This window comes from Pristiophorus japonicus, unplaced genomic scaffold, assembly GCF_044704955.1.
Source record: "Pristiophorus japonicus isolate sPriJap1 unplaced genomic scaffold, sPriJap1.hap1 HAP1_SCAFFOLD_118, whole genome shotgun sequence".
Taxonomy (NCBI): Eukaryota; Metazoa; Chordata; class Chondrichthyes; family Pristiophoridae; genus Pristiophorus; species Pristiophorus japonicus.
Window position 1 is genome coordinate 466,825 of NW_027250842.1, and position 20,538 is coordinate 487,362.

General features: G+C 53.1%; 1 protein-coding gene and 1 pseudogene across 1 annotated transcript in view; one reads left to right on the forward strand and one right to left on the reverse strand.

Moving 5' to 3' along the window:
* The window catches only part of LOC139242036 (E3 ubiquitin-protein ligase BRE1B-like), an 80,109-nt pseudogene extending 79,591 nt beyond the window's left edge, over positions 1 to 518 (reverse strand).
* Positions 519 to 2,393: 1,875 nt separating this feature from the next.
* The window catches only part of LOC139242053 (cilia- and flagella-associated protein 119-like), a 50,898-nt gene continuing 32,753 nt past the window's right edge, over positions 2,394 to 20,538 (forward strand). Inside the window, exons 1-3 of the mRNA XM_070870196.1 lie at positions 2,394 to 2,557; positions 12,864 to 12,895; positions 19,435 to 19,500. Of these exons, the coding sequence (XP_070726297.1) occupies positions 2,534 to 2,557; positions 12,864 to 12,895; positions 19,435 to 19,500 (122 nt within the window). The 5' untranslated portion in view covers positions 2,394 to 2,533. The remainder of the gene's footprint in view (positions 2,558 to 12,863; positions 12,896 to 19,434; positions 19,501 to 20,538) is intronic.

A 20,538-nucleotide genomic window follows, 5' to 3' on the forward strand; every position in this document is an offset into this window, starting at 1 on the left:
CCATATATCAACTCCCCAGCTCTCAATCACCCACTGCTCCAAAGAAATCAAACCCATCTATGTATTAACCTCCTTGCTCTAAATACATACCGCACTGCTCTAAATGTGTACCCACTTGCTGTGAATAGTGACTTGAATGTGCGATATACTGATCCATGTGCTCTATACATTAACCTCAACGCGCTAACTGCTAACCCCAAAATTCTATAAATTAACTCCCTTGTATGCACTGCTGACTCCCTTGCTTGGTGCACTGACTCCCTTGCTTGGTGCACTGACTCCCGTGCTTGCTGCACTGGCCCCGTTGCCCTCCGCACTGGCTCCCTTGCCCTCCGCACTGGCTCCCTTGCCCTCCGCACTGGCTCCCTTGCCCTCCGCACTGGCTCCCTTGCCCTAGGCATTGTTCCACTTGCTCTCAATCGCCCACTGCTATATATATTAATGCCCCTGCCCAATATACCAACCCCTGACCCTATATATTACCCTGACAATATATATTTACCCATTACCCTATATATTCCCCCCTGACCCTATATATTCTCCCCGTTACCCTATATATTCCCCCCTGACCCTATATATTCTCCCCGTTACCCTATATATTCCCCCCTGACCCTGTATATTCACCCCTTGTCCTATATATTGACCCCTGGCCCTATATATTGACCCCTTACCTTATATATTCACCCCTTACCCTATATATTCACCCCTTACCCTATATATTGCCCACATTACCCTATATATTCACCCCTTACCCTATATATTGCCCCCTGACCCTGTATATTGCCCCCTGACCCTGTATATTGCCCCCTTTACCCTGTCTATTGCTCCCTGACCCTATATATTGCCCCCTGACCCTATATATTGCCCCCTTTACCCTGTCTGTTGCCCCCTGACCCTATATATTCACCCCTTACCCTATATATTCACCCCTTACCCTATATATTCACCCCTTACCCTATATATTCACCCCTTACCCTATATATTCACCCCTTACCCTAGATATTCACCCCTTACCCTATATATTGCCCACATTACCCTATATATTCATCCCTTACCCTATATATTGCCCCCTTTACCCTGTCTATTGCTCCCTGACCCTATATATTGCCCCCTTTACCCTGTCTATTGCTCCCTGACCCTACCTATTGCCCCCTGACCCTACCTATTGCCCCTTTTCTCTATATATTGCCCCCTTTACCCTGTCTATTGCTCCCTGACCCTACCTATTGCTCCCTGACCCTACCTATTGCCCCCTGACCCTATATATTGCCCCCTTTACCCTGTCTATTGCCCCCTGACCCGACCTATTGCCCCCTGACCCTGTCTATTGCCCCCTGACCCTGTCTATTGCCCCCTGACCCTGTCTATTGCCCCCTGACACTGTCTATTGCCCCCTGACCCTGTCTATGGCCCCCTTTACTCTGTCTATGGCCCCCTGGCCCTCTGAACCCCCTCCTCCTCCTCCTCCCCCACGGGGCCGGGATGTTGCCCCACACACCGGTCCTCACCCGCTGCCTGTGCCCTCCGTGCCCTCCCCCCCCGCCAACCCCCGGCCTCAGCCGCCGCTCCCTCCCGCTGCCATGGCCCGGAGCCGGCGGCAGGCCCAGCGCCGAGTGCCCGGATGTTGACCCCTCCCCCTTGTCTGTCTCTGACTGCCCCGCCCTCTGACCCCTGACCCTTCCCCCCCTCTCCCATCTCTTTCTTTCTCTTGCCCCCTTTTTTTCTTCTCCACAAATAATTCCTCCCAAAGATTTTTTGAAATCTATTCAGGCCAAAAAAAAAAAGGGAGCGGGAAATAAAAAGATTTAATTTTTAAAAAAATGTTATTGAAAGTACCCCGGATCTTGACCTTTCACCCTCGCTCCTCCCACCGGAAGTGCGTCCGTTGCCCCCGGCAACCGCGGCCCCCCCCCCTCCCCCCAGCCTTGTCTTTCTAATTCCTCTAGCAGCGCCGCATGTGGGTTTTTTTTTTGACCGAGCTCTTTATTTATCGCCGCCGACCATTAGAAATAATATTTATTTTTTTAAATGTTGTTTTAATCCGTTGGGAGATGCCCCGGATGTTCGGTGCAGGCGGACCGGAAATGAGCGCACCCGCCGCGCACGCGGGGGGGGGGGGGGCGGAACCGGAAGTGCCGCCGTTGCCTGGAGCAACCGTGACCTTTCAACCTTTTCCTTTTTCAACCCCTTTTTAATTATTTATTGATTTTATTATTATTTTTATTTTTTGCATTTGCTCCCGGCTTGGCGCCATTTATCTTTTTTTTAAACCCAAAAAAAAAACATCCATCTTTCCTTCAATGAATGATTTAAAAGCGACATCCGGTGGCCGCCGGAAGTTGTAGTGAGTAGCCCCCGCCTACCGGAAGTTGTCGATCACACACACACACACACACACACCGCTCCTCCCACCGGAAGTGCCGCGGTTGCCCTGACAACAGAGGACAGCACTCTTTATTTTTGTTGAGCAGTTACTGAAGCAGATTTTTTTTTAAAAATTTCTTTCTTTAAATTGATGTAAACACTTTTTAATATGGCCAGCAAGAGACTGGAGAAGGTAAAACAATAAAACAAGGCTCTATTAACTCGCGGGGATCAGTGCTGGGGCCCCAACTATTTACAATTTATATTCGCCTGGATCGAGGATTGGCGGACAAACAGAGAGTCGGGATTAAATGGGTCATTCTCGGGTTGGCAAACAGGGTGGATAAAGGGGAACCAGTGGATGTGGTGTATTTGGATTTCCAGAAGACATTTGACAAAGTGCCACATGAAAGGCTACTGCACAAGATAAAAGTTCCCGGGGGTTGGGGGTAATATATCAGCATGGATAGAGGATTGGGCTAACTAACAGAGAACAGAGAGTCGGGATAAATTGGTCATTCTCGGATTGGCAAACAGTGGATAAAGGGGAACCAGTGGATGTGGTGTATTTGGATTTCCAGAAGACATTTGACAAAGTGCCACATGAAAGGCTACTGCACAAGATAAAAGTTCCCGGGGGTTGGGGGTAATATATCAGCATGGATAGAGGATTGGGCTAACTAACAGAGAACAGAGAGTCGGGATAAATGGGTCATTCTCGGGTTGGCAAACAGGGTGGATAAAGGGGAACCAGTGGATGTGGTGTATTTGGATTTCCAGAAGACATTTGACAAAGTGCCACATGAAAGGCTACTGCACAAGATAAAAGTTCCCGGGGGTTGGGGGTAATATATCAGCATGGATAGAGGATTGGGCTAACTAACAGAGAACAGAGAGTCGGGATAAATTGGTCATTCTCGGATTGGCAAACAGTGGATAAAGGGGAACCAGTGGATGTGGTGTATTTGGATTTCCAGAAGACATTTGACAAAGTGCCACATGAAAGGCTACTGCACAAGATAAAAGTTCCCGGGGGTTGGGGGTAATATATCAGCATGGATAGAGGATTGGGCTAACTAACAGAGAACAGAGAGTCGGGATAAATTGGTCATTCTCGGATTGGCAAACAGTGGATAAAGGGGAACCAGTGGATGTGGTGTATTTAGATTTCCAGAAGACATTTGACAAAGTGCCACATGAAAGGCTACTGTCCAAGATAAAAGTTCACGGGGGTTGGGGGTAATATATTAGCATGGATAGAGGATTGGTGAACTAACAGAGAACAGAGAGTCGGGGTAAATGGTTCATTCTCGGGTTGGCAACCAGTAACTAGTGGGGTGCCGCAGGGATCAGTGCTGGGACCCCAACTATTTACAATCTACATTAACGACTTGGAGGAAGGGACTGAGTGTAACGTAGCCCAGTTTGCTGACGATACAAAGATGGGAGGAAAAGCAATGTGCAAGGAGGACACAAAAAATCTGCTCAAAGGCCATAGACAGGCTCAGTGAGTGGGCAAAAATTTGTCAGATGGAGTATAATGTGGGAAAGTGTGAGGTCATGCTCTTTGGCAGAAAAAAAATCAAAGAGCAAGTTATTATTTAAATGGAGAAAGATTACAAAGTGCCGCAGTACAGCGGGACCTGGGGGTTACTTGTGCATGAAACACAAAAGGATAGTATGCAGGTACAGCAAGTGATCAGGAAGGCCAATGGTATCTTGGCCTTTATTGCAAAGGGGGATGGAGTATAAAAGCAGGGAAGTCTTGCTCCAGTTATACAGGGTATTGGTGAGGCCACACCTGGAGTGCTGCGTGCAGTTTTGGTCTCCGTATTTACGAAAGGATATACTTGCTTTGGAGGCAGTTCAGAGAAGGTTCACTCGATTGATCCCGGGGATGAGGGGGTTGACTTATGAGGAAAGGTTGAGGAGGTTGGGCCTCTACTCATTGGAATTCAGAAGAATGAGAGGTGATCTTATCAAAAAGTATAAGATTATGAGGGGGCTTGACAAGGTGGATGCAGAGAGGATGTTCCCACTGATGGGGGAGACTAGAACTAGGGGGCATGGTCTTAGAATAAGGGGCCGCCCATTTAAAATTGGGATGAGAAATTTCTTCTCTCAGAGGGTTGTAAATCTGTGGAATTCTCTGCCCCAGAGAGCTGTGGAGGCTGGGACATTGAATATATTTAAGGACAGATTTTTGAGAGATAAGGGAGTGAAGGGTTATGGGGAGCAGGCGGGGAAGTGGAGCTGAGTCCATGATCAGATCAGCCATGATCGTATTAAATGGTGGAGCAGGCTCGAGGGGCCGTATGGCCTACTCCTGCTCCTATTTCTGATGTTCTTAAGACCACCAGCTCCAAGTTCCCCTCCAAGTCACACACCATCCTGACTTGGAAATATATCGGCCGTTCCTTCATCGTCGCTGGGTCACAATCCTGGAACTCCCTCCCTAACAGCACTGTGGGAGCACCTTCACCACACGGACTGCAGCGGTTCAAGAAGGGGGCTCACCACCACCTTCTCAAGGGGCAATTAGGGATGGGCAATAAATGCCGGCCTTGCCAGCGACGCCCACATCCCAGGAACGAATAAAAAAAAAACATTCTAATCCCACCCTCCTGCTCACTTCCCATATGCGTCAGTATCCCACCAGACTTATCGCACTTTCCTGCTCGCTCCTCATAACCTCTGATTACTACTGCCCCCTATCTCCCATTCCCCATTTCCCCAGCCTTCCACGTTTCCCGCTCCCTGCTCCCTTTCCATCCCTCCTTCTCGGCCTCTGCCACCTCTGCCCTCACACCTTCCCTCTCTCCTCCACTTCCTCTCCTCCTGCTACAACTGCACAGGGTACTGGTGAGGCCACACCTGGAGTACTGCGTGCAGTTTTGGTCTCCGTATTTAAGGAGGGATATACTTGCTCTGGAGGCTGTTCAGAGAAGGTTCACGGGGTTGATTCCTGAGATGAGGGGGTTGTCTTACGAAGAACGGGTTGCAGAAGAACATAAGAATTAGGAACAGGAGTAGGCCATCTAGCCCCTCGAGCCTGCTCCGCCATTCAACAAGATCATGGCTGATCTGGCCGTGGACTCAGCTCCACTTACCCGCCCGCTCCCCGTAACCCTTAATTCCCTTATTGGTTAAAAATCTATCTATCTGTGATTTGAATACGTTCAATGAGCTAGCCTCAACTGCTTCCTTGGGCAGAGAATTCCACAGATTCACAACCCTCTGGGAGAAGAAATTCCTTCTCAATTCGGTTTTAAATTGGCTCCCCCGTATTTTGAGGCTGTGCCCCCTAGTTCTAGTCTCCCCGACCAGTGGAAACAACCTCTCTGCCTCGATCTTGTCTATCCCTTTCATTATTTTAAATGTTTCCATAAGATCACCCCCTCATCCTTCTGAACTCCAACGAGTAAAGACCCAGTCTACTCAATCTATCATCATAAGGTAACCCCCTCATCTCCGGAATCAGCCTAGTGAATCGTCTCTGTACCCCCTCCAAAGTCAGTATATCCTTCCTTAAGTAAGGTGACCAAAACTGCACGCAGTACTCCAGGTGCGGCCTCACCAATACCCTATACAGTTGCAGCAGGACCTCCCTGCTTTTGTATTCCATCCCTCTCGCAATGAAGGCCAACAGTCCATTCGCCTTCCTGATTCCCTGCTGCACCTGCAAACTAACTGTTTGGGATTCATGCACAAGGACCTCCAGGTCCCTCTGCACCGCAGCATGTTGTCATTTCTCCCCATTCAAATAATACTCCTTTTTACTGTAGGGTAGAGGTTGGGCCTCTACTCATTGGAATTCAGAAGAATGAGAGTTGATCTTATTGAAACGTATAAGATTATGAGGGGGGCTCGACAAGGTGGATGCAGAGAGGATGTTTCCACTGATGGGGGAGACTAGAACTAGGGGGCATGGTCTCAGAATAAGGGGCCGGCCATTTAAAACTGGGATGAGGAGGAATTTCTTCTCTCAGAGGGTTGTAAATCTGTGGAATTCTCTGCCTCAGAGAGCTGTGGAGGCTGGGTCATTGAATATATTTAAGGTGGAGATAGACAGATTTTTGGGCGATAAGGGAGTGAAGGGTTATGGGGAGCGGGCGGGGAAGTGGAGCTGAGTCCATGATCGGATCAGACATGATCCTTTTGAATGGCGGAGCAGGCTCGAGGGGCCGAATGGCCGACTCCTGCTCCTGTTTCTTACGTTGCCTCCGGGTCCCTCCCTCACCCCTCCACCTCCTCTCCCCTTCTGCCTCACGATTCCATCGGCTTGGCTCACACTCACAACGCAGGCTCATATCCCTGCTCACTGCTATAAAGCGGGAATGATACCAGAACTGAGAGGTTATAACGATCGGGAAAGATTGAACTGACTGGGTCTCTTTGCCTTTGGAGAAGAGAAGACAGAGGAATACCCTGATCGAGGTTTTTAAGATTATGAAAAGGCTCGATAGGGTCGAGTTTGAGAAGATATTTCCATGTTAGGTGGGGACCAGAATTAGAGACCATAAATATAAGATAGAAAGAAAGGATTGCATTTCTATCGCATCTTTCACAACCACCGCTTTACAGCCAATGAAGTACTTTTGGAGTGTCACCATCATGGGCAGTCCCTCGGAATCGAGGAAGACTTGCTTCCACTCTTAACATGAGTCCTTAGGTGGCTGAACAGTCCCAATACGGGGAACCACAGTCCCTGTCGCAGGTGGGACAGACAGACGTTGAGGGAAGGGGAGGGTGGGACTGGTTTGCCGCACGCTCCTTCCGCTGCCTGCGCTTGGTTTCTGCGCGCTCTCGGCGACAAGACTCGAGGTGCTCAGCGCCCCCTCCTGGATGCACTCCCTCCACTTGGGGGCGGGCTGGTCTTTGGGCCCAGGGACTCCCAGGTGTCGGTGGGGATGTTGCACTTTATATCAGGGAGGGGTTTGAGGGTGGTCCCTTGTAACGTTTCCTCTGCCCACCTTTGGCCCGTTTGCCCGTGAAGGAGTTCCGAGTAGAGCGCTCGCTTTGGGGAGTCTCGTGTCTGGGGGGGACATGCGGACAATGTGGCCCTGCCCAGCGGAGCTGGTCGAGTGTGGTCAGTGCTTCGATGCTGGGGATGTTGGGCCTGGTCGAGGACGCTAACGTTGGTGCGTCTGTCCTCCCGGGGGATTTGCAGGATCTTGCGGAGACATCGTTGGTGGTATTTCTCCAGCGACTTGAGGTGTCTTCTGTACGTGGTCCACGTCTCTGAGCCATACAGGAGGGCGGGTATCACCACAGCCCTGGAGTGTAGTCACTGTTGTAATGTGGGAAACGCGGCAGCCAACTTGCGCACAGTAAGCTCCCACAAATAGCAATGTGATAATGGCCAGATAATCTGTTTTTTTTTGGTAATGTTGACTGAGGGATAAATATTGGCCAGGATACCGGGCGTAACTCCCCTGCTCTTCCTCAAAATAGTGTCATGGGATCTTTTACATCCACCGGAGGGAGCAGACGGGTTTAACGTCTCATCCAAAAGACGGCACCTTCGACAGTGCGGCGCTCCCTCAGCACGGCACTGGGAGTGTCAGCCTAGATTTTTGTGCTCAGGTCCCCGGAGTGGGACTTGAACCCACAACCTTCTGACTCTGAGGTGAGACCATGCTGCCCACTGAGCCACAACTGTCACAACTAAATCCAGTCGTGAATTCAGGAGAAACTTCTTTACCCAGAGAGCGGTGAGAATGTGGAACTCGCTGTCGTGTATGTAACCTCCATGTAACACCACTGCAATACTGCAGATACTTAAGCAATGCACACCTTGACCACAGGGGGGTGAACTTGTGGGAGACACTCCTTACCTGGTCATCCAGGTATCTAAAAAGGGAGGTCATCACTTCCTGGTCCTGTGAATAAAGGTTCAGGTCGTAGAGTGACCTTGTGCATAGAATGTGCCTCGTGTGGGCTTTGTGCCATTGAGACTAAGGACTTCACATTGGCGACGAGAAACGGGAATCAACGACCCACGAGAATGGCCACCCGAAGCACAGAGGAACGGTACGGTGTTGGTGAGGACTGGGACGATTTAGTTGAGAGGCTCCAGCAAAGCTTTGTGACGAAAGAATGGCTGGGCGATGCAGCGGCCGACAAGCGAAGGGCCCATCTGCTGACCAGCTGCGGACCTAAGACTTACGCGCTCATGAAGGACCTACTAGCACCCGAAAAGCTGGCGGACAAAACCTTTGAAGAGCTCAGCAAACTAATCGGTGAGCACCTCAAACCGGCGAGCAGCGTACACACGGCCCGACAAAGATTCTATTCCCACCGACGTCGGGAAGGACAGAGCACACCGGACTTCGTTGCGGACCTCCGGCGTTTGGTCAGCCTCAGTAAGTTCACAGACGCCTGCAGGGGGGAGATGTTAAGGGATTTCTTTATTGAGGGCATCGGTCATGCGGGGATTTTCCGAAAGTTAATTGAGACCAAGGACTTGACTTTGGAAGCAGCGGTGTTGATGGCTCAGACCTTCATGGCAGGGGAGGAGGAAACCAGAATAATCTACACGCGCAATCCTGCCTCCAACGCGGCGGGGGATCAGGGAGTCAATATCATAAACGTGGCTCAGAGCCCCGCAGGCAGGCAAGGGCAGTTCAACACACCCCAGGCAGCAATAGACCCCAGAGCAGGTTTCCAACAGAGACAATGGCAGGCTGAACGGCCATTTACGCCCCCCCAGTGGACAATGCGGTCCGGGATGGGGCCATTGACACCCACTAACGGGGTGCTCAAGGGCAGTCAAAGGGACAGTCAGCGAGGAATGCCGGGTCATAGCTCCATTGTTCACAACAATGGGAATCTCAGCTCATGCTGGAGGTGTGGGGGCAAACACTCTGCCAGGACTTGCAGGTTTCAACAGTTTGTCTGCAGAAATTGTAACCTCAGTGGCCATTTAGCTCGAATGTGCAGGAGGCCTTGTAACCAGGCTAATTTACAAGACGCATGGACCAGGAGAGGGGTCTGTGAGGCAGGATGACTCTTGGGGCAAATCAAGTTCAGCGGGTTCATGTGGCAAACATTCACAGCTCATATACCAAAACGCCAACAATGATGATGAAGGTTTTATACAACGGCATCCCTGTACGCATGGAGCTGGACACGGGGGCCAGCCAGTCACTCATGAGCGTTCAACAATTCGAAAAGCTATGGCCACACAAAGCCAGTAGACCCAAACTAGAATGCATTGAGACACAGCTACGGACGTATACCAAAGAAATCATTCCAGTGCTAGGCAGTGCAATGTTGGCGGTCACACACAATGGATCGGTGAACCGGCTGCCGCTCTGGATTGTCCCGGGCAATGCTCCCGCACTGTTGGGGAGGAGCTGGTTAGCTGAGATGAACTGGAAATGGGGGGATGTGCATGCCATGTCATCTGTGGAGCGAAGTTCATGCTCACAGGTCCTACAGCAATTTGAGTCGCTATTCCAACCTGGCGTCGGGACGTTCAAAGATACCAAAGTAGTGATACGTATCACCCCGGACGCCAGACCAGTGCACCACAAAGCCAGAGCGGTGCCGTATGTGATGCGGGAGAAAATTGAGAGAGAATTGGACCGGCTTCTGAGAGAGGGCATCATCTCGCCCGTTGAATTCAGCGACTGGGCGAGCCCCATCGTTCCCGTCCTAAAAGCGGATGGCTCGGTCAGGATCTGTGGCGACTACAAGGCCACCATCAATCGGCTGTCCCTACAAGACCAATACCCGCCCCCGAGAGCAGAGGACCTCTTCGCCACCCTGGCAGGCGGCAAGCTGTTCACCAAGTTGGACCTCACTTCGGCCTACATGACCCAGGAACTGGGCGACGAATCTAAGCTACGGACCACCATCACCACGCACAAGGGACTGTTCGTTTACAACAGGTGCCCGTTTGAAAAATTGCAGTCGCTGATCGAATGCCAAAGGAACATGGAAAGCCTGCTCAAATCCATTCCTGGAACAATCGTATTTCAGGACGACATCCTCATCCCGGGTCGTGACACCGAGGAACATCTCCACAACCTGGAGGAGGAGCTACGCCGACTGGACCGGGTAGGCCTGCGACTCAAGAAGTCTAAATGTGTGTTCTTAGCTCCGGAGGTTGAGTTTCTGGGCAGGAGGGTTGCTGCAGATGGGATTCGGCCCACCGAATCCAAAACAGAGGCGATTCGACGAGCGCCCAGGCCCGGCAACACATCGGAGTTGCGTTCATTTCTGGGACTCTTGAACTATTTCGGGAACTTTCTGCCGAACTTGAGCACGTTGTTGGAGCCGCTTCACGTGCTCCTGCGTAAGGGTTGCGATTGGTCTTGGGGGGGACTGTCAGGAACAGGCTCTCAATCGGGCGCGGAACCTACTTTGTTCAAATAAGTTATTGACCCTGTACGACCCCTGTAAGAAATTGGTTCTGACATGTGGTGCATCGTCCTATGGGGTTGGGTGCGTGTTGCAGCAGGGTAATGCTGAGGGCCAACTCCAACCTGTGGCTTATGCCTCCAGGTCGCTCTCTCTCTCTCTCTCTCTCGAGCAGAACGGGGATATGGGATGGTTGAGAAGGAGACACTCGCGTGTGTCTATGGTGTAAAAAAAAAATGCATCAGTACCTTTTTGGCAGGAGGTTCGAATTAGAGACGGACCACAAGCCGTTAACATTCCTGTTGATGGGCTCTCACGCTGGCTGCTTATGACTACTCTATGACTACCGGCCTGGCACTGAAAACTGCGCTGACGCGCTCAGCAGGCTCCCACTGGCCACCACTGAGGGGGCAGCGGCACAAAGCGCTGAGATGGTCATGGCTGTCGATGCCTTTGACAGCGCAGGCTCCCCCATCACAGCCCGCCAGATCAAAATCTGGACCAACAGAGATCCCCTCCTATCCCTGATTAAGAAATGTGTCCTGACTGGGGATTGGGCGCCCGCACACGGAGCATGCCCCGAGGAGGTCAGACCGTTCCACAGGCGGATGGATGAGCTCTCCATCCAAGCCGACTGTCTACTATGGGGCAGCCGGGTAGTCATGCCCCAGAGGGGTAGAGAGGCATTCATCAGGGAACTCCACAGCGAGCACCCAGGCATTGTGCTGATGAAGGCCATTGCCCGGTCACATGGCCGGGGATTGACTCAGACCTGGAACACTGGGTTCGCAGGTGCACAATGTGTGCCCAGCTGGGCAATGCCCCCAGGGAGGCCCCGCTCAGCCCGTGGCCCTGGCCCACCAGGCCATGGTCACGTATTCACGTCGACTACGCGGGCCCGTTGATGGGAAAAATGTTTCTCATTGCGGTAGATGCGTACTCCAAATGGATCGAGTGCGTCATTTTGAATTTGTGCACGACATCCACCACTGTGGAGAGTCTGCGCGCGGTCTTTGCGACCCACGGCTTGCCGGACATCCTGGTTAGCGATAATGGCCCGTGTTTCACCAGCTACGAATTCCGGGAGTTCGTGTCGGGCAATGGCATCAACCATGTCAGGACAGCACCGTTCAAGCCGGCCTCCAATGGCCAGGCGGAACGTGCGGTCCAAATCATTAAACAGGGCATGCTCAGGATTCAAGGACCCTCCCTTCAATGCCGCCTATCGCACCTCCTGCTGGCCTATAGGTCCCGACCGCACTCGCTCTCGGGGGTCCCTCCCGCGGAGCTACTCGTGAAACGAACGCTCAAAACTCGGCTGTCCCTCATTCACCCAGTCCTGAGCGACATAGTTGAGGACAAGCGCCAGTCCCAAAATGAGTACCATGACTGATACTCAAGGGGGAAGATGTATAGAAATAAATGACCTCGTATTTGTCCTCAATCAGGCCGTGGGGCCCAAATGGCTTGAGGGTACTGTAATAGACAAAGAGGGAAATAGGGTCATAGTGGTTAAACTTAACAATGGGCAGGTTTGCCGTAAGCATCTGGACCAAGTAAAAAAAAAAAGGTTCAGCATGGACACGGAGGAACCCGAGGAAGATCATGAGATGGTGCTCACAACACCGCCAGTGAAAATGTAAAGTCCTTCGTCTCAATGGCACAAAATCCACACGAGGCACATTCTATGGACAGGGTCACTCCGTGACCTGAACCTTTATTCACAGGACCAAGAAGTGCTGACCCTGCGTGGGACCTCCCTTTATATACCTGGATGACCAGGTAAGGGGTGTCTCCCACAAGTTCACCCCCTGTGGCCAAGGTGTGCATTGCTTCAGTATCGACAGTATTGCAGTGGTGTTACATGGAGGTTACATACATGACACAGGGAGTGGTGGAGACCAACAGCAGAGATGGATTTGCAGGGAAGCTGGATAAGCACATGAGGGAGAAAGAAATGGAAGGATATGGTGAAGGGATGAGATGCAGACGGGTGGGAGAAGACTCGTGTGGGTCATAAACCCCAGCGCGGAGCGTTGGGACCCAGTGGCCTGTCTCTGTGCCGTAAAATACTTTGTAATTTTTGTCGCGGGCAATTCTCCATCTATCATTGTTTAAATCTTACCTTGCAGCCCAAACTACCGGAAGTGAAGATCTGTCTGTGGTGAGTACAGTCTGATTGAACATGCCCCGCAGGGAGAGTGGAATTTAACTTTGCTCGCAAACTTTGCAAGGAGCCTCACACGTGATTAAAGTGTTCAAATTGGAACCCGCCCTCAACCCCGCCAACCCCTGTCGTATCTCGCTTGGGGTGAGACTTAAGCTCCACACACACGCACACACACACAGCAGGAAAGGCCTAGGCTTCATTCCCGGCCTAGTGCTGAGTTAGCCTGATCTCGCGCGGTGTGGGACTGAACACGCACGCGCGCTCTCTCTCTCTCTCGCACGCGCGCGCTCTCTCTCTCGCACGCGCGCGCTCTCTCTCTCGCACACGCGCGCTCTCTCTCTCGCACGCACGCGCTCTCTCTCGCACACGCGCGCTCTCCCTCTCGCACGCGCGCGCTCTCTCTCGCACACGCGCGCTCTCCCTCTTGCACGCGCGCGCTCTCTCTCGCACACGCGCGCTCTCTCTCTCGCACGCACGCGCTCTCTCTCGCACGCGCGCGCTCTCTCTCTCGCACGCGCGCTCTTCCCTCTCGCACGCACGCGCAATCTCTCGCACACGCGCGCTCTTCCCTCGCACGCACGCGCAATCTCTCGCACACGCGCGCTCTCTCTCTCGCACACGCGCGCTCTCTCTCTCGCACGCGCACGCTCTCTCTCTCGAACGCGCGCGCTCTCTCTCACACGCACGCGCTCTCTATCGCACGCGCGCTCTCTCTCTCGCACACGCGCGCTCTTCCCTCTCGCACGCACGCGCAATCTCTCGCACACGCGCGCTCTCTCTCTCGCACACGCGCGCTCTTCCCTCTCGCACGCACGCGCAATCTCTCGCACACGCGCGCTCTCTCTCTCGCACGCGCGCGCTCTCTCTCTCGCACGCGCGCTCACTCTCTCGCACGCGCGCTCTCTCTCGCACGCGCGCGCTCTCTCTCTCGCACGCGCGCTCTCTCACTCGCTCGCACGCGCGCACGCGCGCACACACTCTCGCACAGTAGGAAAGAGGCCAGGCTCCATCTCCGGCCTAGTGCTGAGTTAGCCTGATCTCGCGCGGTGTAGGACTGAACACGCACGCGCGCGCTCTCTCTCTCTCGCACACGCGCGCTCTCCCTCTCGCACGCGCGTGCTCTCTCTCGCACACGCGCGCTCTCTCTCTCGCACGCACGCGCTCTCTCTCGCACGCACGCGCTCTCTCGCACGCGCGCTCTTCCCTCTCGCACGCACGCGCAATCTCTCGCACACGCGCGCTCTCTCTCGCGCACGCGCGCTCTCTCTCTCGCACGCGTGCGCTCTCTCTCTCGCACGCGTGCGCTCTCTCTCTCGCACGCGCGCGCGCTCTCTCTCGCACACGCGCGCGCTCTCTCTCTCTCGCATGCGCGCGCTCTCTCTCGAACGCGCGCGCTCTCTCTCTCGCACGCACGCGCTCTCTCTCGCACGCGCGCGCTCTTCGCTCTCGCATGCACGCGCAATCTCTCGCACACGCGCGCTCTCTCTCTCGCACGCGCGCACTCTCTCTTGCACGCACGCACACACTCTCGCACAGTAGGAAAGAGGCCAGGCTCCATCTCCGGCCTAGTGCTGAGTTAGCCTGACCTCACACCCGGTGTGGGACTCAGCCCCAAATAGAGCAGGAAGGGCCCCGCATTCTACTGCTGTGCATTTGCTCGCCGACCGAACAGAAGATCAGAGGCTGAAGACAGGACCCCCCTGCAGTGATGGCCCCGCCATCAATCCAAGGTCACACGGAGGTAATGAGTGCGCTAGAAGGATGATTAGAACCTTTGAGTGTGCGGAACTCCCTCAGTACTGCCCCTCCGACAGTGCGGCGCTCCCTCAGTACTGCCCCTCCCACAGTGCGGCGCTCCCTCAGTACTGCCCCTCCCACAGTGCGGCGCTCCCTCAGTACTGCCCCTCCGACAGTGAGGCACTCCCTCAGTACTGCCCCTCCGACAGTGCGGCGCTCCCTCAGTACTGCCCCTCCCACAGTGCGGCGCTCCCTCAGTACCGCCCCTCCGACAGTGCGGCGCTCCCTCAGTACTGCCCCTCCCACAGTGCGGCGCTCCCTCAGTACTGCCCCTCCGACAGTGCGGCGCTCCCTCAGTACTGCCCCTCCCACAGTGCGGCACTCCCTCAGTACTGCCCCTCCGACAGTGCGGCGCTCCCCCAGTTCCGCCCCTCCGACAGTGCGGCGCTCCCTCAGTACCGCCCCTCCGACAGTGCGGCGCTCCCTCAGTACCGCCCCTCCGACAGTGTGGCGCTCCCTCAGTAGAGACAACCGGGAAGTGTCAGCCTGGATTATGGGGCTCAAGCCTCTTGAGTGTGGGCAGCTCGAACCCACGACCTATCTGACTCGGAGGCGAGTGAGCTACGCATTGAGCCATGAACGAACAAGGTGCGTTGTCGAGCTTTTTACCTGCCAGCCGAGAGGGAGTACCCGAACATTTTGAAACCGGGACATGGATCAGATACAAGAAGCTGTGAAATGACATCATTCTCCAGCTGTTGGCCGAACACAGGAACAGGACGAGGACATTCAGCCCCTCGAGCCTTGTTCCACCATTCAATCGGATCCTCGCTGATCGGTAACTTAACTCCATAAAATCAGAGACATTTACAGCACGGACGGAGGCCATTCGGCCCATCATGTTCGTGCCGGTCGACCAAGAGCTACCCAGCCCAATCCCACTCTCCAGCTCTGGGTCCGTAGCCCTGTAGGTTACAGCACTTCAGGTGCACATCCAGGTACTGTTTAAATGTGGTGAGGGTTTCTGCCTCTACCACCCTTTCAGGCCGTGAGTTCCACCCCAGACCCCCACCACCCTCTGGGTGAAGACATTTCCCCTCAAACCCCCTCTAAACCTCCCCCCAATTACTTTAACTCGATGCCCCCTGGTTGTTGACCCCTCTGCCAAGGGAAACAGGTCCGTCCTATCCACTCTATCCAGGCCCCTCATCATGTTATACACCTCAATCAGGTCTCCCCTCAGCCTCCTCTGTTCCAAAGCAAACAACCCCAGCCTATCCAATCTTTCCTCATCGCTAAAATTCTCCAGTCCCGGCAACATCCTGGTAAATCTCCTCTGCACCCTCTCCAGTGCAATCACATCTTTCCTGTAATGTGGCGACCAGAACTGCACGCAGTACTCCAGCTGTGGCCTAACCCAGTGCTTTATACAGTTCAAGCATAACCTCCCTGTTCTTGTATTCCATGCCCCGGCCAATAAAGGCAAGTATTCCGTGTGCCTTCTTCACCACCTGATCTACCTGGCCTGCTACCTTCAGGGATCTATGGACCTGCACTCCAAGGTCCCTCTGTTCCTCTACACCTCTCAGTGTCCGACCATTTATTGTGTATTCCATCGCCTTGTTAGCCCTCCACAAATGCATTACCTCACACTTCTCCGGATTGAATTCCATTTGCCCCTGTTCTGTCCACCTGACCAGTCCATCGATATCTTCCTGCAGTCCACAGCTTTCCTCTTAGAAACATAGAAACATAGAAAATAGGTGCAGGAGCAGGCCATTCGGCCCTTCGAGCCTGCACCACCATTCAATGAGTTCATGGCTGAACATGCAACTTCAGTACCCCATTCCTGCTTTCTCACCATACCCCTTGATCCCCCGAGTAGTAAGGACGACATCTAACTCCTTTTTGAATATATTTAGTGAATTGGCCTCAACTACTTCCTGTGGTAGAGAATTCCACAGGTTCACCACTCTCTGGGTGAAGAAGTTTCTCCTCATCTCGGTCCTAGATGGCTTACCCCTTATCCTTAGACTGTGACCCCCTGGTTCTGGACTTCCCCAACATCGGGAACATTCTTCCTGCATCTAACCTGTCTAAACCCGTCAGAATTTTAAATGTTTCTATGAGATCCCCTCTCATTCTTCTGAACTCCAGTGAATACAAGCCCAGTTGATCCAGTCTTTCTTGATATGTCAGTCCCGCCATCCCGGGAATCAGCCTGGTGAACCTTCGCTGCACTCCCTCAATAGCAAGAATGTCCTTCCTCAAGTTAGGAGACCAAAACTGTACACAATACTCCAGGTATGGCCTCACCAAGGCCCTGTACAACTGTAGCAACACCTCCCTGTACTCAAATCCCCTCGCTATGAAGGCCAACATGCCATTTGCTTTCTTAACTGCCTGCCAACCTTCAATGACTGATGTACCATGACACCCAGGTCTCGTTGCACCTCCCCTTTTCCTAATCTATCACCATTCAGATAATAGTCTGTTTCTCTGTTTTTACCACCAAAGTGGATAACCTCACATTTATCCACATTATACTTCATCTGCCATGCATTTGCCCACTCACCTAACCTATCCAAGTCACTCTGCAGCCTCATAGCATCCTCCTCGCAGCTCACACTGCCACCCAGCCTAGTGTCATCCGCAAATTTGGAGATACTACATTTAATCCCCTCGTCTAAATCATTAATGTACAGTGTAAACAGCTGGGGCCCCAGCACAGAACCTTGCAGTACCCCACTAGACACTGCCTGCCATTCTGAAAAATACCCATTTACTCCTACTCTTTGCTTCCTGTCTGACAACCAGTTCTCAATCCACGTCAGCACACTACCCCCAATCCCATGTGCTTTAACTTTGCACATTAATCTCTTGTGTGGGACCTTGTCGAAAGCCTTCTGAAAGTCCAAATACACCACATCAACTGGTTCTCCCTTGTCCACTCTACTGGAAACAGCCTCAAAAAATTCCAGAAGATTTGTCACGCATGATTTCCCTTTCACAAATCCATGCTGACTTGGCCCTATCATGTCACCTCTTTCCAAATGCGCTGCTATGACATCCTTAATAATTGATTCCATCATTTTACCCACTACCGATGTCAGGCTGACCGGTCTATAATTCCCTGTTTTCTCTCTCCCTCCTTTTTTAAAAAGTGGGGTTACATTGGCTACCCTCCACTCTATAGGAACTGATCCAGAGTCAATGGAATGTTGGAAAATGACTGTCAATGCATCCGCTATTTCCAAGGCCACCTCCTTAAGTACTCTGGGATGCAGTCCATCAGGCCCTGGGGATTTATTGGCCTTCAATCCCATCAATTTCCCCAACACAATTTCCCGACTAATAAGGATTTCCCTCAGTTCCTCCTCCTTACTAGACCCTCTGACCCCTTTTATATCCGGAAGGTTGTTTGTGTCCTCCTTAGTGAATACCGAACCAAAGTACTTGTTCAATTGGTCTGCCATTTCTTTGTTCCCCGTTATGACTTCCCCTGATTCTGACTGCAGGGGACCTACGTTTGTCTTTACTAACCTTTTTCTCTTTACATACCTATTGAAACTTTTGCAGTCCGTCTTAATGTTCCCTGAAAGCTTCTTCTCGTACTCCATTTTCCCTGCCCTAATCAAACCTTTGTCCTCCTCTGCTGATTTCTAAATTTCTCCCAGTCCCCAGGTTCGCTGCTATTTCTGGCCAATTTGTATGCCACTTCCTTGGCTTTAATACTATCCCTGATTCTCCTTGATAGCCACGGTTGAGCCACCTTCCCTTTTTTATTTTTACGCCAGACAGGGATGTACAATTGTTGTAGTCCATCCATGCGGTCTCTAAATGTCTGCCATTGCCCATCCACAGTCAACCCCTTCAGTATCATTCGCCAATCTATCCTAGCCAATTCACGCCTCATACCTTCAAAGTTACCCTTCTTTAAGTTCTGAACGATGGTCTCTGAATTAACTGTTCACCATCAACCACACAGATGATTTTAGTATCATTTGCAAACTTCTTAATCATACCCCCAACATTCAAGTCTAGATGATTGATGTATATCACAAAAAGCAAGGGACCCAGCACTGAGCCCTGCGGAACCCCACGGGATACAGCCTTCCAGTCACAAATCACCCATCACCCTTTGCTTCCTGCCTCCGAGCCAATTTTGCATCCAACTTGCCACTTTGCCCTGGATCCCTTGGGTTTTGACTTTCGTGACCAGTCTGCCATGTGGGACCTTATCAAACGCTTTGCTAAATTCCATGTACACTGCATCGTGCACACTGCCCTCATTGAGCCTCCTGGTTACCTGCTCGAAAAATTCAGTCAAGTTATTCAGACCCGACCGGCCCTTAACAAATCCGTGCTGACTGTCCCTGCGCTCAGAACTTTTTCCAATAATTTTCCCGCGACCGAGGTTAGGCTGACCCCATCTTCCAGCCTCAATTCAGTAACCCTCAACACACTCGCCAACCAAAAATCCATCAATCTCCGTTTTTCAATTTTCAACTCACCCCCAGTTTCCTCAATCTCTCTCGGGGGCGAGATTGCGAGAGTTCCCCTACCCTTTGTGCGATAAGATGCACCCATCAGCCATTACCCTCGGATATCACCCCTGAACGGCCTGGCTCTCGCTTTGAGGTGATGTCCCCTTGTTCTGGGATTCCCTTGCCGGAACAAAGAGTTTCTCTCCATCTATCCCATCATTTCCGTTCATCATCTTAAACTCCTCAATTCGATCAACTCTTAATCTTTTCACCCCTTTCTTCCCCCTCTCTCTCTCTCTCCGTGTTTAGGGAGGATTTGACCTTCAGTGGAATGGATCTAATCCAGAAGGCGTCCACCACAGAGGAGATTAAACAGTGAGTGAGCGGGGAGGGAGAGAGAGGGGAGGGAGGGGGAGGGAGAGTGGGGGGGGGGGGGAGGGAGAGGTGGGGGGGGGGAAGAGAGAGTGGGGGGGGGAAGAGAGGGGCACGACTCTAGGAATGGGTGGGGGGGAGAGGGGAGGGGAGGGGCAGGGGAGGGAACGGGGAGGGGACGGGAGGGAGGGGAGGGGAGGGGAGGGGGAGGGGGAGGGGAGGACAGAATGGGGAGGGAGAATGGGAATGGGTGGGGAGGAGGGAGAGAGAGGGAGAACGGGAGGGGGAGGGGAGGGAACAGGGGAGGGGGAAGAGAGAGAGAGCGGGAGAGAGGGGGAGGGAGGGAGAGAGCGGGAAGGGGAGCAGAGGAGGGGAGGGGAGGGAGAGAGAGCAGGTGGGGGGGAAGGGGAAGGGGGAGGGGGAGGGCACCAACAGTTGAGGCGAATGATAACCAGTGGTGAGGAATTGGGAAGTGCTGCACAGAGCAGGCAAGGGCCAGGCTCCATTCCCGGCCTGTGCTGAGTTAGCCAGATCTCACACCCGGTGTGGGACTGAGCCCCCTGCCCCCCCCCACCCACACACAGAGCAGGCGAGGCCCAGGCTCCATTCCCGGCCTGTGCTGAGTTAGCCAGATCTCACATCCGGTGTGGGACTGAGCCCCCTGCCCCCACCCACACACAGAGCAGGCGAGGCCCAGGCTCCATTCCCGGCCTGTGCTGAGTTAGCCAGATCTCACATCCGGTGTGGGACTGAGCCCCCTGCCCCCCCCACCCACACACAGAGCAGGCGAGGCCCAGGCTCCATTCCCGGCCTGTGCTGAGTTAGCCAGATCTCACATCCGGTGTGGGACTGAGCCCCCTGCCCCCCCCCCCCACCCACACACAGAGCAGGCGAGGCCCAGGCTCCATTCCCGGCCTGTGCTAAGTTAGCCAGATCTCACACCCGGTGTGGGACTGAGCCCCCTGCCCCCACCCACACACAGAGCAGACGAGGCCCAGGCTCCATTCCCGGCCTGTGCTGAGTTAGCCAGATCTCACACCC